The 15,027-nt window shown below is 42.7% G+C and overlaps 1 protein-coding gene across 1 annotated transcript in view; it reads right to left on the bottom strand.

The window, feature by feature from the left end:
• Positions 1-15,027, bottom strand: part of LOC115132181 (plexin A3) — a 137,545-nt gene that overhangs the window by 66,910 nt on the left and 55,608 nt on the right. The window contains exons 4-5 of the mRNA XM_029664516.2: positions 12,855-12,995; positions 5,340-5,440 (exon numbers count right to left, since the gene is read on the bottom strand). Of these exons, the coding sequence (XP_029520376.1) occupies positions 5,340-5,440; positions 12,855-12,995 (242 nt within the window). The remainder of the gene's footprint in view (positions 1-5,339; positions 5,441-12,854; positions 12,996-15,027) is intronic.

The raw sequence follows: 15,027 nt of genomic DNA, 5'->3' as shown, positions 1-15,027 counted from the left end.
ATAGTGTCCTGCGCCCTGTATTGTATTGGGCTTATTCAGTTTGGTGTGCAATAGTAAAGCACTTTACTCCGTTACTCTCTCTCTGCGTCTGATTCCTGCACACACACCTAGTCCCGCGTGACATTCGCAACAAACTTCAAAGATGTTTTTGTCACCAATTTCCCTATTGTCAGGTTAATGTTGCATAGCAGAAACTTTTATACTGCTAATTTAACTCATTTACCTGGTCTTGATGATTGGAACCAATTCTTTCATAAATCCCTATTGAAGCCAGAACAATGACAATTCAACCAAATGTTTTTTTTGTGACAAAAATATGATCAGGTTAATGCGGCATAGCAGCCGTTCTCTCTCTTGTTGCAGTTTTGTTTTAAGCCTGTTATTATCTGCTGTGGAAGTGAATGTCCTATTTTTCTCCTTACAGATTCTAAGGAGCAGCCGGATATTAAAACATTTATAACAGCAGCACATTTGTTAGACGTGGCGTTACTGTAAGTGCAGTTAAAAGTTTCACATGTTTAAGCTTGACAGCTGCACTGAAAGTGGCTGAGGATTATCCCCAATGAAAACTCCTGCTTACGCACCAACCAGCCCTGTCCTTTTTACCATGTCCAATATGCCACTGGATTTTACTGCAGACGATTAGGGATTATTTCACATTGGGACAGACAGAGCAGAGCATGACAACACACAGCATTATCTCACTACAATCTCCATTAACACCGTGTCCAGAAACCATTCAATAGAATATTGCAACGTGATGAAAATTACATATAAGGAAAAAATAAACATCAAAAATGAAATGAATGAAAATATAAATTGTTTTGTTCTGCCAATAAAATAAACTTGACATGTGTCACATGCCTACTAATATTTCACAGGCTCGTCAATGCGAGAAAACAGAAGCAGTGAAGCACAAACTTGATTTGAAGGTTAGCATTCAACTTAAGCGCATTGATAAGCGTGTCTCCGGAAGGAAATGTATTTTATTTTCCTTTAGAAGAACATCTTCTTAAAGAATTAAGAAGCCGCTACAGTTCCAGGGCTGTTTTTTTTTACCCGAGACGCAACACACCATAAATGATTTGTTTACTTCTAATTAAAGCCATATGTCTGGGGAAAGAATGGGGGTAGGCTTAATAAAAAATGCAGGGCCTAGACATGACTGCTCTCTGTAAAGTAAGTGGAACTGTGGTGCGTCTCCTCGCCAGCCAACAACAAACAATTCATATCACTGCGATTCTTCTGTTGCTTTGTCATTTCTTCTCGTTCAGTTTCCAGGAATGAGATTTAATTCAATTACAGTGCAGCCCTCTTCCTAGTGGAATGGCAGATATGTGATTTATGGTGAAACGTTGTCCCCCTGGGGTGGAGGTCCCTTCAGCTGCTTTCTTTCTTTCTCTCTCTAACAGCCCTGCAATGACGCCATGAGAAATCCAGTGGATCAGGGACCTGCATTAGTGACTGTTCTTTGTGGGGACAAAATGGACTCAACACATCTTCAATTAGCAGGTGAGGAGTCCTCTGAAATATATGATCAAGTGAAATGGGGATAGAAACTGTCAGAGGAGAATGTAGCGAGGCACTAAAGGCACTAAGAGGGACATGGGTGAGAAACGGGAGATTGGGGGCTCACATTAACCCTAAGAGAAAGCCACGCGTTGAGCACATGGCTTCATTTAAACATGAGAACAGGCTTTTTTCTAAGGAATAAGCCCAGTAGAGTGGAGTAACTGATTTAGTCATTTATTTTGGCAGATAGGCTCCCTCCCTACATGCCCAATTCACCACTTCAGGTTATATGAATTCTATTAAATAAATCCAAGGCCACATTCAAACCACATTATTTTAATGTTTTGTTTCACCTTTATTTAACCAGGTAGGCAAGTTGAGAACAAGTTCTCATTTACAATTGCAACCTGGCAATTATGACCTCTGTGTTCATTCTGACACTAAAAGGCAAAGTTTCAATTTGTTCAAATGATTAATTGGACGGAGGAGATTAAAAAAGCCTTTCATAACACATTTAAATCATCTACTAATAATGTCATTACATAACTAAAATGGCAGTGTCGGGGTTAACTGGGAAGCATTGGGACACAGAGACAGGATCAATTGAGCACATTCATTGATATGGGGAGGGTGGGGACCGTAACGGCCACTAAGGGTCTGGCATAATTATCTATTTGACTTTGATTAGAGAGAAAGACAACACAAGAGACAATCATGTCTGCTGAGGGGGCGAAACTATTGAAAGGGCAGTCACTTATCACAGGCTTTCTTCACTGTCCTTTTTGCTATAACCTTGAACCATGTTAATCTGAAACACCTTCTCTCAAAGACATCGGACAACATTTTCAGAATGTGCATTTGCTGCTCTGCAAAATGTTGGATAAAAGAAAGGCTGTCTTCAAACAGTAAACATTGCAGATGTTCCATATTACATTAAAAGCAAAAGCATATGATATTTTCATGTAATAGTAGTTGCTCTCAATGATCCTCTAATTATAATAATACGCTGACAATCCCAGTCTTATTTAAACTAACGCAGAGGTACCTTCACCATTCAGTGAGCACTTTACATTAATAACTGAACAGATACTGACATATGATGGCGTGCTGTCATTTCACGGTGTGCTTTCATCATTTATAGAACATTAATGAAGTCTCTTGAGTAGGGGAAGTTTCCACAAGATAAATGCCACATGAGACATCCTAACCAATGCCCCACTCAACAGATAGAGTAGCAGAGAAATCACTAAATAAGCCTGATTTGAATCACACTGCAAATCCATCTTCCAGTTTCCTGTTGTTGCCATGGACACAGACCATTTCCCAGGGTGCATTTTTTTTCCTCCTCTACCCTGGCTCGACTAACATGATGGCTCGAGGCTAAAGAGCCCTGGAGGAATAGCAGACAAAGCAGAGACAACAAGTAAAAGAAAGGGAAGCAGGTCAAAGCTAGTCTCCCAAACAAGAGTGTTTTTGGCAGGGGGTGTTTTTGAACAGCCATCTCCCATGGCAACCCATCTTCCCAAGGGAAGGGGAGCTCTGGCAACACGGTTTAAGAATGAAGATTTAACAACCCCAAAATTTCACTGCATCGTTTTTTGGAGCATCACTCCAATACGTGTCATAACAGTAGCAAGACAAGTGATAAGTGCCTAGATAAATGTAGATATTACAGATCAGAGGAGCACATGACAACCCACACCACCGTTTTCATATGAAAACTCATCATACCACCTTCAAAAGCTTGAGGCAGTGCATTCAGATTGATAAGTGCCTTAAATGAGGTCTTGAGAGTTATGTCACACAGACGTACCAAAATAAAGCTCTCTATCCGTGAAATGAGAGCAAGGGTTGAATGGGGCCATTGCAGACATCTGTGTTAAACACTGAAATATACAGCTGAAATAGCTACCTCATGATCAAAAAAGCAATATCCCACAAAGGACTCAAAATAAAAAACCTCAAGACCAAAAAAAAAAATGCTTTAGAAAGTTCAGTATATTATTAGTTTCATTTTAGGACCTGTGACCGCATCGATTGGCCTAGAAAAAGTAATATCAAAGATATCGAAGAAACCACAATGAGTTTTAGTAATCTGGTCAGAAATTCGAAAAATTAAAGACAATCTAAAGTTGAGCACCAAATAATGTGTGTGCTGAAAACGTGGCTCATTGACTGGGCTTGAATAGGAGATGCCCATTGTGGTCCATGGAAGCGAGTCATCCCAGTAATTTGAGTTACCTCCTGCACATGAATGAGCAGTCTGAGGTTGCCTGGCCTGGCCTGTACCCTGCTAGGATGAACAAAGCCCTGCTCTCTGTTTCTCATGGGCCCCAACACTGTGAGACGACACAACTCAGACTCCACCGAGCATATGACCTGAGTGTGTCTGCTGTCCCACTGACTGAATGTGCCTGTCACCCCATCTCAATCTGACCCAATCAAATTCCCTTTGTTTCTCTGTTTGAGCATCATAGGGGTTCAAGTAGACAGCCAGCCTGACAGACAGCACGTTGAAGCCCCCTAAAGGAGCAGAACACGAGTGGATGGGAATAGAAGCGGATTGTGTCACACAGGGATGACGCTTCACCAGAGAGGAACAGAGGTTGGACGTATGAATCAGTCACAATTCAGCCATTCAATCTATTCATCACTTTGCTTGATCTCACACTAATTGCGCTGTGCAGTGGTTGTCACAAGGTTATGTAAACAATGTTGGGGATATCGCATTAATATGCAAACAAATGTCACTTTCAAACTAGTTTGGCAAAATCTATGCTAATTATTACATCATCAGTCCGAAGATTGTTATCTTGATTAAAGTATGGATGGCAGGGAGAAATATAAAAGGACTGAATTCATTTATTTGTATTTTTTTAAAAATTGGATATCATTGAGGTCTTAGGCTCAGAAAAAAAGATTTTCATCTACCTCTGGACATTATCTAGATATGTAACACAGTGACAAAACCAGGCCTTAGTGCGAGAAATGTAACATAATGAAACAGTTGCAGGACTTTCTCATGGCTTGCTATTTGAAAGACGTGCTTACATTTCTAGACCTTTCATTGAAATCCACTCAGGGGATTTCTGCTCTACTTTATTAGTGTTACTTTGTTTTTCCGTTAATCAGAGAAACCCCCTCCATATTGTGGCCATTACACTCAATAAATTAAAGTGTACACTATGCAGCAGCCACACATGCTTCTCCCTTCGCAGGAATACCCTTCTCCCCGTAACTGAACACATCACTCTGTCATGACGTACCCAGTCAATTCATCTACAGTGGGACTGGAGGAAAAATGTGCATGATGACAAGTGAGGGAGTGAGAGAGGAGTGGCAGAGGGCCAGCAATATTTAGACATTTCCTGAGCTCCTACTAGCTGCTGCCCAGGGGTCATCCCAGGGGTCAACAGGAAGGATCACATCTGGAGCAGCTGTCACCTGTCACTTCCTGTGTGGAGCAGACTAGAGCGGGCCAGGTGGACTGGGTGACAGCAGGCAGCTTCCCACTAGTTGGGCTGAACCCCGGATCTCTTAGTGGTGCTATTAAAAGTCCATAATAAACTGGCTGTATTGCTGCTAGACTTTTACATTCCAACAGCATCTGGCCACCCTGATGTTTAACAGAGCCTCCATTATTCTCACTTTGATTGGTATCAAATGTCACCTTGGAAATCTGTGCAGCAGTTCTGGAATCAATTAATTCTGTTAAAGTTGGCATCAACTGAGGCAACTTGATCACACAAACCAACCAACCATTCTTTTTCCCCCCCCAATACATTCATTTAGCCTTACAAGATATGAATGTAAAGTGATCCACTTACTTATTGTGAAGAACACACCATCCACAGTGGGGATCTCCAGAGCCCAGACAGGTCTTGCAGGTGGTGTACTGGCCACAGCTCTCCACAGGTAACCTGCTCACCTGCAGAGCACAACAGAGCTTCAGCTTACCATCTGATTCAACCCACACACAACCTCACAGGCTCACACTAGCACGCTAGCACTGTGCTTTTCACACATACAGGTTTTTTTTTAAATGCGAAGAGAGTGTCAAACAAATCTAAATCCAAGCCATAACCGTGAATTTGTCATGATAGCATTAAGTTTACGTAAGATTTTCTGCTATGAAACAAAACAGAGTGAAAATGTTATGCTCACAATTTTCATGGGTTTTAGGGCACATCCAGGCTTCACAGACTAAACAATTCCTCGACACAAGGTCTGAATCAATTTATTAAACTGTGGCTTTCGACACAGACGTCTCGGATGCTGAAAATCTTTTTTTAGTGTAAGAGATGATGTGGATGCATCAGACCAAAAAACTGTAAGCACTACACTACACTAGACTACACTACTTTACACTACACTGTATTTGGTTCAGTGACACCAGCTAAGCCTCCAGCCTCTGCAGTGATAGAGTGGGTCAATTCAACAGTGTTAGTAAACATTTCAAGCCTTTAAACGCCAGACGACTTATTCAACATACCACCCATGGCTAACTAAGAGTGACACAGTGCAGAGTCAGTGGAAAGAGTCATTTGCGGTTGTTCCGTTGTCGTAAACAGGCACAGTCTAATGGGTTGCCTTGAATGATTGATTTAAATATATAAAAAATATATATTTTAGTGATCATCCCCCTCCCTTTGGCATCAAGCGAGACCATCCTTTTACATTTCCAGATGTCACTGGGTAATATACCACGTACACCGTATGCACAATGCCGTTCTCTGCATGTCAATCATGTGGGAAAGGACTTTAACAAAGACATCCTTGCCACTTTCATCTCTCCTAAAGTGCTGAAATGCTTACGCTGAGGGTACCTAATCTCCTTTGATCGCCTTAATTTTTTATAATTTTGAAACAGAGAAAAACACAATCCTGCCCAAAGGGATGTGGCGTTGCCTTTCAAGTTGCTGAGCTTCTGGTTCCAAGTACTGCTGCAGTGGAGAGGGCTACTAGCATTAACGCTAAGCGCTAAGCCTGGCAGGCCCTGTGGAGCGCAGGCCTGCCTCTCTGCCTCTAGTGTCAGGGAGTCAGGCGGTGGGTGGGCGAGGTGTTATGCCGAGATCTGTGCTTCCTGTCCCATGCTAATTTATGCAGCAAAGAGCCAGCATGTAAACACACCACCACCACCAACATGTTTTATAATCCTCTGCCCTAAGTCTCCGTTTATGACATGATGCTCGGCTTTCAGCATCCCACAAGCACCTTGCAGACAGACAACTCACAAAGGGATGGAATTAAACAAGTCCATTTTATTGAAGCTGCAATATGTAACTTTTTGGGCGACCTGACCAAATTCACAAAGAAATGTGAGTTATAGATCTGTCATTCTCATTGAAAGCAAGTCTAAGAAGCGGTATATCTGGTCTCTGTGCACTATTTCTATGCTTCCTGTTCTTAAGTTCAGTTTTTGCATCTTTTACTTTCAGTTTTGTACACCAGCTAAAACCAGCTGAAAATACAACATTTTTGCTTATGGAAAATATATATCACAGTGGTTGTCACGTTCTGACCTTTATTTCCTTTGTTTTGTCATTTTTTAGTATGGTCAGGGCGTGAATTGGGTGGGCAGTCTATGTTTGTTTTTTCTATGTTTTGGGGTATTTCTATGTTTCGGCCTAGTATGGTTCTCAATCAGAGGCAGGTGTCATTAGTTGTCTCTGATTGAGAATCATACTTAGGTAGCCTGGGTTTCACTGTGTGTTTGTGGGTGATTGTTCCTGTCTCTGTGTTTGCACCAGATAGGACTGTTTAGGTTTTCGCACATTTATTGTTTTGCTAGTTATTTCATGTCTAGTTCCTTGATTAAAGAACATGAATAACCACCATGCTGCATTTTGGTCCGCTTCTCCTTCACCACAGGAAAACCCTTACAGTGGTTTAGATGGTACAATGATTCTCTACACTATACATGCTTATTTTGTCACATAAACTGAAATTAGGTGAATTTTAATAACCAGGAAATGGAGGAGCGATTTTTGCATAGTGCAGCTGTAAATCGATAATAAAAGCAGGCTGTCCACTGAGTACTATCTTTTACCCTTTTTATGTATGATGGTTATATATTATATATGCACAGTACTGTTAAAGTTAGTGTATGAAAATAGCATCATCAACTGCCACACATTAATCTGTGTTTAAAGTGGACCCGTGTGAAAGGCAGAGCGCTATAGGAGTTCATCTTTGATCCAATGTATTTACCTCCCTGTGATGACCTACAACAAGAGGGTCGTTATGGGGCTGAGGTGCCCTCACGCCAACCTGTGCACCTGCCTTTAATGAAATATTCAAATCTCCCTGCAATGCTCTGCTCTGCCGGTCAGTGTTGCCTATTAATTATTTACCTACCGCAATTCATTCACATTTCATAAATACTGAAAACGTAAGCAGGAGGAAGGCTCTGAAGACGCATGTACGGTACAGTAGGCAAAAATCCCAGTGCAGGAGTGGTTTTGAGAGAAGATGAGAAAAAGGATCGACTCTACATGCTTTTCTTTAATCAGTTCCAGATAAACAGCTCTTAATACACATTCTGCATACAAAACAAATCAATTGGGAATCATTTGACACACGCTTAAGCATCGGAGTGCCTCACATTTAATCATTATGGGGAAATATCAATATCTGGAGCAGACCCATGTGGTTTTACTCCATCATGCGTAAGGAGGCCCATTGTTTGAGTGAATGAGCTCGGCCGCACAGAGCAGTGCCATTCTCCCTCTTTCAGATTCCATTCTTTCATTCTGGCATTAGGGGATCCTCCTCTCCTCTGTGATTCCTGTCCTCGTTGCCCCCCCCATGCTCCAGGAGGGGCTGCTCTATTCCTTTGATCATGCACCACTTCTCCCTAACATCAGTCTCAATCTAACAACTCTTCAACGACAACTCTGGATTATAGCTGGGAGTTTAGAGAAAAGTTGTATTTTTTTTTGCTGTCCACTAAACTGTAGTACTGAGGTTTAACAAGAGCAAGAGCTCTACAAGCTGCGTGGCGTATATCTACTTATATAACACTGCGCCAAAATCATATCTCCTCATTTCGACGACGCAGACCTTTTCTAAATCACAAGACAGCCTGCCAAGTCTCCTCATTGGAGGGCTCGTTCTTTCTTTTCTCTGAGACATGCATTCTGGCGGCAAAAAGTGAACGGCCAAAGATCAAATCTTTGTGAGAACTGCACAACGACAGCAATTCATCCTTTCTTTCAATGAATTGCTCAATTCCGAACAAAACAAATAACCTCTGAAAGATGTATTATGCAGGGAACCAGCATCATTATTGTGCGCAGCTGCGTGTACTGTATGTATGTGGCTCTCTTCTAGTCAGCTGCAGAGGAACTTGGTGTGTTAACCTTCCTATCCGATCCTCAGCTGTACAATAAGACCTCTTAGAATAGAGCTATTCTGCAAGCCTCTCCATGGAGACACTTCCCCGAGGTTTCCTATTAGGGAACCAGCTGAGGCAGAATTCAAAGACAGAACTGGTGTTTCATATTCCGTCTTCCTGTCGCGCAGATTCTAAAACAACATAACTGAAATTCCGGTTAGGTTTTAAAACAAAGCAGACTGTTGACAGTGCCTGAGTCTAATTTGATTCCTTTTGACAAATGTATCTTTATATGGCCAAGATTTATTTATTTATTTTATTTATTTCACCTTTATTTAACCAGGTAAGCAAGTTGAGAACAAGTTCTCATTTACAATTGCGACCTGGCCAAGATAAAGCAAAGCATTTCGACACATACAACGACACAGAGTTACACATGGAGTAAAACAAACATACAGTCAATAATACAGTAAAAAAACAAGTCTATATACAATGTGAGCAAATTAGGTGAGAAGGGAGGTAAAGGCAAAAAAGGCCATGGTGGCAAAGTAAATACAATATAGCAAGTAAAACACTGGAATGGTAGTTTTGCAATGGAAGAATGTGCAAAGTAGAAATAAAAATAATGGGGTGCAAAGGAGCAAAATAAATAAATAAATTAAATACAGTTGGGAAAGAGGTAGTTGTTTGGGCTAAATTATAGGTGGGCTATGTACAGGTGCAGTAATCTGTAAGATGCTCTGACAGTTGGTGCTTAAAGCTAGTGAGGGAGATAAGTGTTTCCAATTTAAGAGATTTTTGTAGTTCGTTCCAGTCATTGGCAGCAGAGAACTGGAAGGAGAGGCGGCCAAAGAAAGAATTGGTTTTGGGGGTGACTAGAGAGATTACCTGCTGGAGCGTGTGCTACAGGTGGGAGATGCTATGGTGACCAGCGAGCTGAGATAAGGGGGACTTTACCTAGCAGGGTCTTGTAGATGACATGGAGCCAGTGGGTTTGGCGACGAGTATGAAGCGAGGGCCAGCCAACGAGAGCGTACAGGTCGCAATGGTGGGTAGTATATGGGGCTTTGGTGACAAAACAGATTGCACTGTGATAGACTGCATCCAATTTGTTGAGTAGGGTATTGGAGGCTATTTTGTAAATGACATCGCCAAAGTCGAGGATTGGTAGGATGGTCAATTTTACAAGGGTATGTTTGGCAGCATGAGTGAAGGATGCTTTGTTGCGAAATAGGAAGCCAATTCTAGATTTAACTTTGGATTGGAGATGTTTGATATGGGTCTGGAAGGAGAGTTTACAGTCTAACCAGACACCTAAGTATTTGTAGTTGTCCACGTATTCTAAGTCAGAGCCGTCCAGAGTAGTGATGTTGGACAGGCGGGTAGGTGCAGGTAGCGATCGGTTGAAGAGCATGCATTTAGTTTTACTTGTATTTAAGAGCAATTGGAGGCCACGGAAGGAGAGTTGTATGGCATTGAAGCTTGCCTGGAGGGTTGTTAACACAGTGTCCAAAGAAGGGCCGGAAGTATACAGAATGGTGTCATCTGCGTAGAGGTGGATCAGAGACTCACCAGCAGCAAGAGCAACCTCATTGATGTATACAGAGAAGAGAGTCGGTCCAAGAATTGAACCCTGTGGCACCCCCATAGAGACCGCCAGAGGTCCGGACAGCAGACCCTCCGATTTGACACACTGAACTCTATCAGAGAAGTAGTTGGTGAACCAGGCGAGGCAATCATTTGAGAAACCAAGGCTGTCGAGTCTGCCGATGAGGATGTGGTGGTTGACAGAGTCGAAAGCCTTGGCCAGATCAATGAATACGGCTGCACAGTAATGTTTCTTATCGATGGCGGTTAAGATATCGTTTAGGACCTTGAGCGTGGCTGAGGTGCACCCATGATCAGCTCTGAAACCAGATTGCATAGCAGAGAAGGTATGGTGAGATTCGAAATGGTCAGTAATCTGTTTGTTGACTTGGCTTTCAAGACCTTAGAAAGGCATGGTAGGATAGATATAGGTCTGTAGCAGTTTGGGTCAAGAGTGTCCCCCCTTTGAAGAGGGGGATGACCGCAGCTGCTTTCCAATCTTTGGGAATCTCAGATGACACGAAAGAGAGGTTGAACAGGCTAGTAATAGGGGTGGCAACAATTTCGGCAGATAATTTTAGAAAGAAAGGGTCCAGATTGTCTAGCCCGGCTGATTTGTAGGGGTCCAGATTTTTCAGCTCTTTCAGAACTTCAGCTGAATGGATTTGGGAGAAGGAGAAATGGGGAAGGCTTGGGCGAGTTGCTGTTGGGGGTGCAGTGCTGTTGACCGGGGTAGGAGTTGCCAGGTGGAAAGCATGGCCAGCCGTAGAAAAATGCTTATTGAAATTCTCAATTATGGTGGATTTATCAGTGGTGACAGTGTTTCCTATCTTCAGTGCAGTGGGCAGCTGGGAGGAGGTGTTCTTATTCTCCATGGACTTTACAGTGTCCCAGAACTTTTTAGAGTTAGTGTTGCAGGAAGCAAATTTCTGCTTGAAAAAGCTAGCCTTGGCTTTTCTAACTGCCTGTGTATAACGGTTTCTAGCTTCCCTGAACAGCTGCATATCACGGGGGCTGTTCGATGCTAATGCAGAACGCCATAGGATGTTTTTGTGTTGGTTAAGGGCAGTCAGGTCTGGGGAGAACCAACATTTACATTTACATTTAAGTCATTTAGCAGACGCTCTTATCCAGAGCGACTTACAAATTGGTGCGTTCACCTTAAGACATCCAGTGGAACAGCCACTTTACAATAGTGCATCTAAATCTTTTAAGGGGGGTGAGAAGGATTACTTTATCCTATCCTAGGTATTCCTGAAAGAGGTGGGGTTTCAGGTGTCTCCGGAAGGTGGTGATTGACTCCGCTGTCCTGGCGTCGTGAGGGGGTTTGTTCCACCATTGGGGGGCCAGAGCAGCGAACAGTTTTGACTGGGCTGCGCGGGAACTGTACTTCCTCAGTGGTAGGGAGGCGAGCAGGCCAGAGGTGGATGAACGCAGTGCCCTTGTTTGGGTGTAGGGCCTGATCAGAGCCTGGAGGTACTGAGGTGCCGTTCCCCTCACAGCTCCGTAGGCAAGCACCATGGTCTTGTAGCGGATGCGAGCTTCAACTGGAAGCCAGTGGAGAGAGCGGAGGAGCGGGGTGACGTGAGAGAACTTGGGAAGGTTGAACACCAGACGGGCTGCGGCGTTCTGGATGAGTTGTAGGGGTTTAATGGCACAGGCAGGGAGCCCAGCCAACAGCGAGTTGCAGTAATCCAGACGGGAGATGACAAGTGCCTGGATTAGGACCTGCACTGCTTCCTGTGTGAGGCAGGGTCGTACTCTGCGGATGTTGTAGAGCATGAACCTACAAGAACGGGCCACCGCCTTGATGTTAGTTGAGAACGACAGGGTGTTGTCCAGGATCACGCCAAGGTTCTTAGCGCTCTGGGACGAGGACACAATGGAGTTGTCAACCGTGATGGCGAGATCATGGAATGGGCAGTCCTTCCCCGGGAGGAAGAGCAGCTCCGTCTTGCCGAACCAAGGGCTATATCTGTTCCTGGTTCTAATTTTCTTGAATGGGGCATGTTTATTTAAGATTGTTAGGAAGGCATTTAAAAAAAATATCCAGGCATCCTCTACTGACGGGATGAGATCAATATCCTTCCAGGACACCCCGGCCAGGTCGATTAGAAAGGCAAGATAGGTCATCATAGCGCAGAACAAATATTTTCACACGCATTATGATTGGAACCATGAAACAAAAGTAAATCTCTCGAGAAGTAAATCAGCTAGAGATTACATAAAGGTCTGAGAATCTCTGAAAGTAAGACAACACTGTATTAAACTGTGGTGGTTAATGCTGGAACAATCTACTGTAGACGAGTTCATACTTTTCCTTTCTCACATCCTGAAATAAAACTATGGATCGTCTTTTGTGGTCAGTGCTTTCTTTATGCTGTGTGTGTGTTTGTGTGTGTGTGCGTGCTTCTCTCACCTGTTTGTCACTCAGCAGGTAAATGTATTGGTAGTCAGGGCTGAATACCATGTCACGCAGAATAGGTTTCCCTTCAACCACTGTAACGGTCTCATACAGCAAAGCACTCTGGGATGGGGGAGGTATGCCATCCACTCGGATCTAAGGAAGAAAGAGACAACAAATTGCAAAATAATTTCATAATTTTTTGAATTACTATTTCATGAATCATGACTATGTAATATCATGTGGAGATTTGTTATACACCAAACTGCATGTGGGGAACATTTTTAAGGTTTACAAACATATATATGTTTTATTTTGCTTTGCATCAGACACAAATAACATTCCACAAATCTCCCACAAATCCTCAGCTCTTTCGATGACCTAGAAAACAAATTCAGAGGAATTCTGAATATGGATGGCAGAGGGAGGCTGATGAGGAGGAATATCCTCAATATGTAAGATCAGTAAAAAAGATTAATCAAATTTTAATGATGCTTACTATACACAAACAGTCACACACACACACACACACACACACACACACACACACACACACACACACACACACACACACACGCACACACACACAAACACACACACACACACACACACACACACATACACACACACACACATACACACACACACACACCCACACACACACACACACACCCAACCCCCACTGTTTCATCATTACCACCTTCTCTATTTCCTTACACTGATAATTAGAACGCTGAGCGGGCTTGGTAAAGGAGTTCTAAAAATGTCAAATTCGCATAATCTTTGATGTGATTGGGAATAAATGCTGTGAGCTTTGACAACTGCAGTTACAGCTGCAAAGCTCACCTATATTCACATCCTTTATTCAGGAGGGGAAAAAAGGTGGCAGCTTGCTTTTCTGTCCTAATCAATTGTGATGGAAATGTGACAGGGGGAGGAATGGAACGGTAAACAAACCAAATGAATGCAGAGGAATCCATTTTGAAAGAACATGAAATAGAAACGTAGAAATCTAAGGACAGATAAAGTGGAGCAGATGTCAAGGTGACAAGTTCGGCTTTCTCCTAAATATCTGGGTCAGCCTGAAGTGACAAACATGGTTAGTCTGTTAATGAGCTGCCTCCTCATTGCTGCAGTCTTAGTAATTAGTGTTGACAAGGTGGCATCAATTAGTCGAAGGCTGCCATATTGGATGTCACAAGTTTCTGGCCAAGATGAAGACTGACTGAGACCATGTCCCCCCCAAAGCAGTGGGACAGCAGGGATGGAAAAATATGACGTTTATTGTCAGCGCTTTGTCAGCTCAAGTGATACCAGCTGCAGTCATCTCACACCCAGCTATCCACTGCCATGTTCTTCATTTTCACAACTTCCAAATGCAGCACCATTAGCATGTTCCTCTAGCCAGTTCTCTCTTTTTGATTTTTTTAAATCCAGGGGCATCAGAACATTTGGGAAATGGATCCTGGGGCTTATACCTGATTACACATGATCAAATATGAGATGTTAAACCACTTTGCATGGCTGTTACGCAATACTTTACATACAAACATTCAAAGCTATGATGTAAAATGCCCTCAGATCAAACTGAAGAAAATCTCACTCATAATTAGTTGACGTCGTGGTCAATAGTCTCAGAATCCCATTTCATGGACTCATCCTCTCAACGTAGTGAGTTGGAATTTATTTTATATATGTTTTAAACTACATCCAACTATATTTTCTTGACAAATCAAAAATAGCAAAAACAAAAAAAAAGTGGGCTACTTCACTGACAATGACTGAAACACTGACTGTAACAATTGTTGCATTATCAAGCAACTAAGCAAACAAGCAGCCAAAATACAGCAAGTTCACACTTAAACACATCGCTGACATGCAAACAGCTAAAGGAAAACAACCTGCCAACCTGACATGATGCAGGACCTGCCGGGTCCAAAATAAACCACTGTCTAACAGTTGACCTTTTATTGTGCCTGTTTAAGACTGAAGAATATGTCAACACAGCAGAGTGAACTCCTTGCCCTTGTTGATGCTGTAAACCATGTGGCATACAGTTGATCAGGCCTGATGGTACAGTACAGCTGGGCTAGCCCTGTGGGAATATGACATGCTAAACCAGAACAATATCACTGATGCTAAAAAGATGCTGAGGAAAAGGCTGGTTCATCTGACTAAATGAAAGTGC

Source organism: Oncorhynchus nerka, linkage group LG7, assembly GCF_034236695.1.
Source record: "Oncorhynchus nerka isolate Pitt River linkage group LG7, Oner_Uvic_2.0, whole genome shotgun sequence".
In the NCBI taxonomy this organism is placed as follows: Eukaryota; Metazoa; Chordata; class Actinopteri; order Salmoniformes; family Salmonidae; genus Oncorhynchus; species Oncorhynchus nerka.
This window is presented reverse-complemented; position numbering and strand designations above follow the sequence as displayed.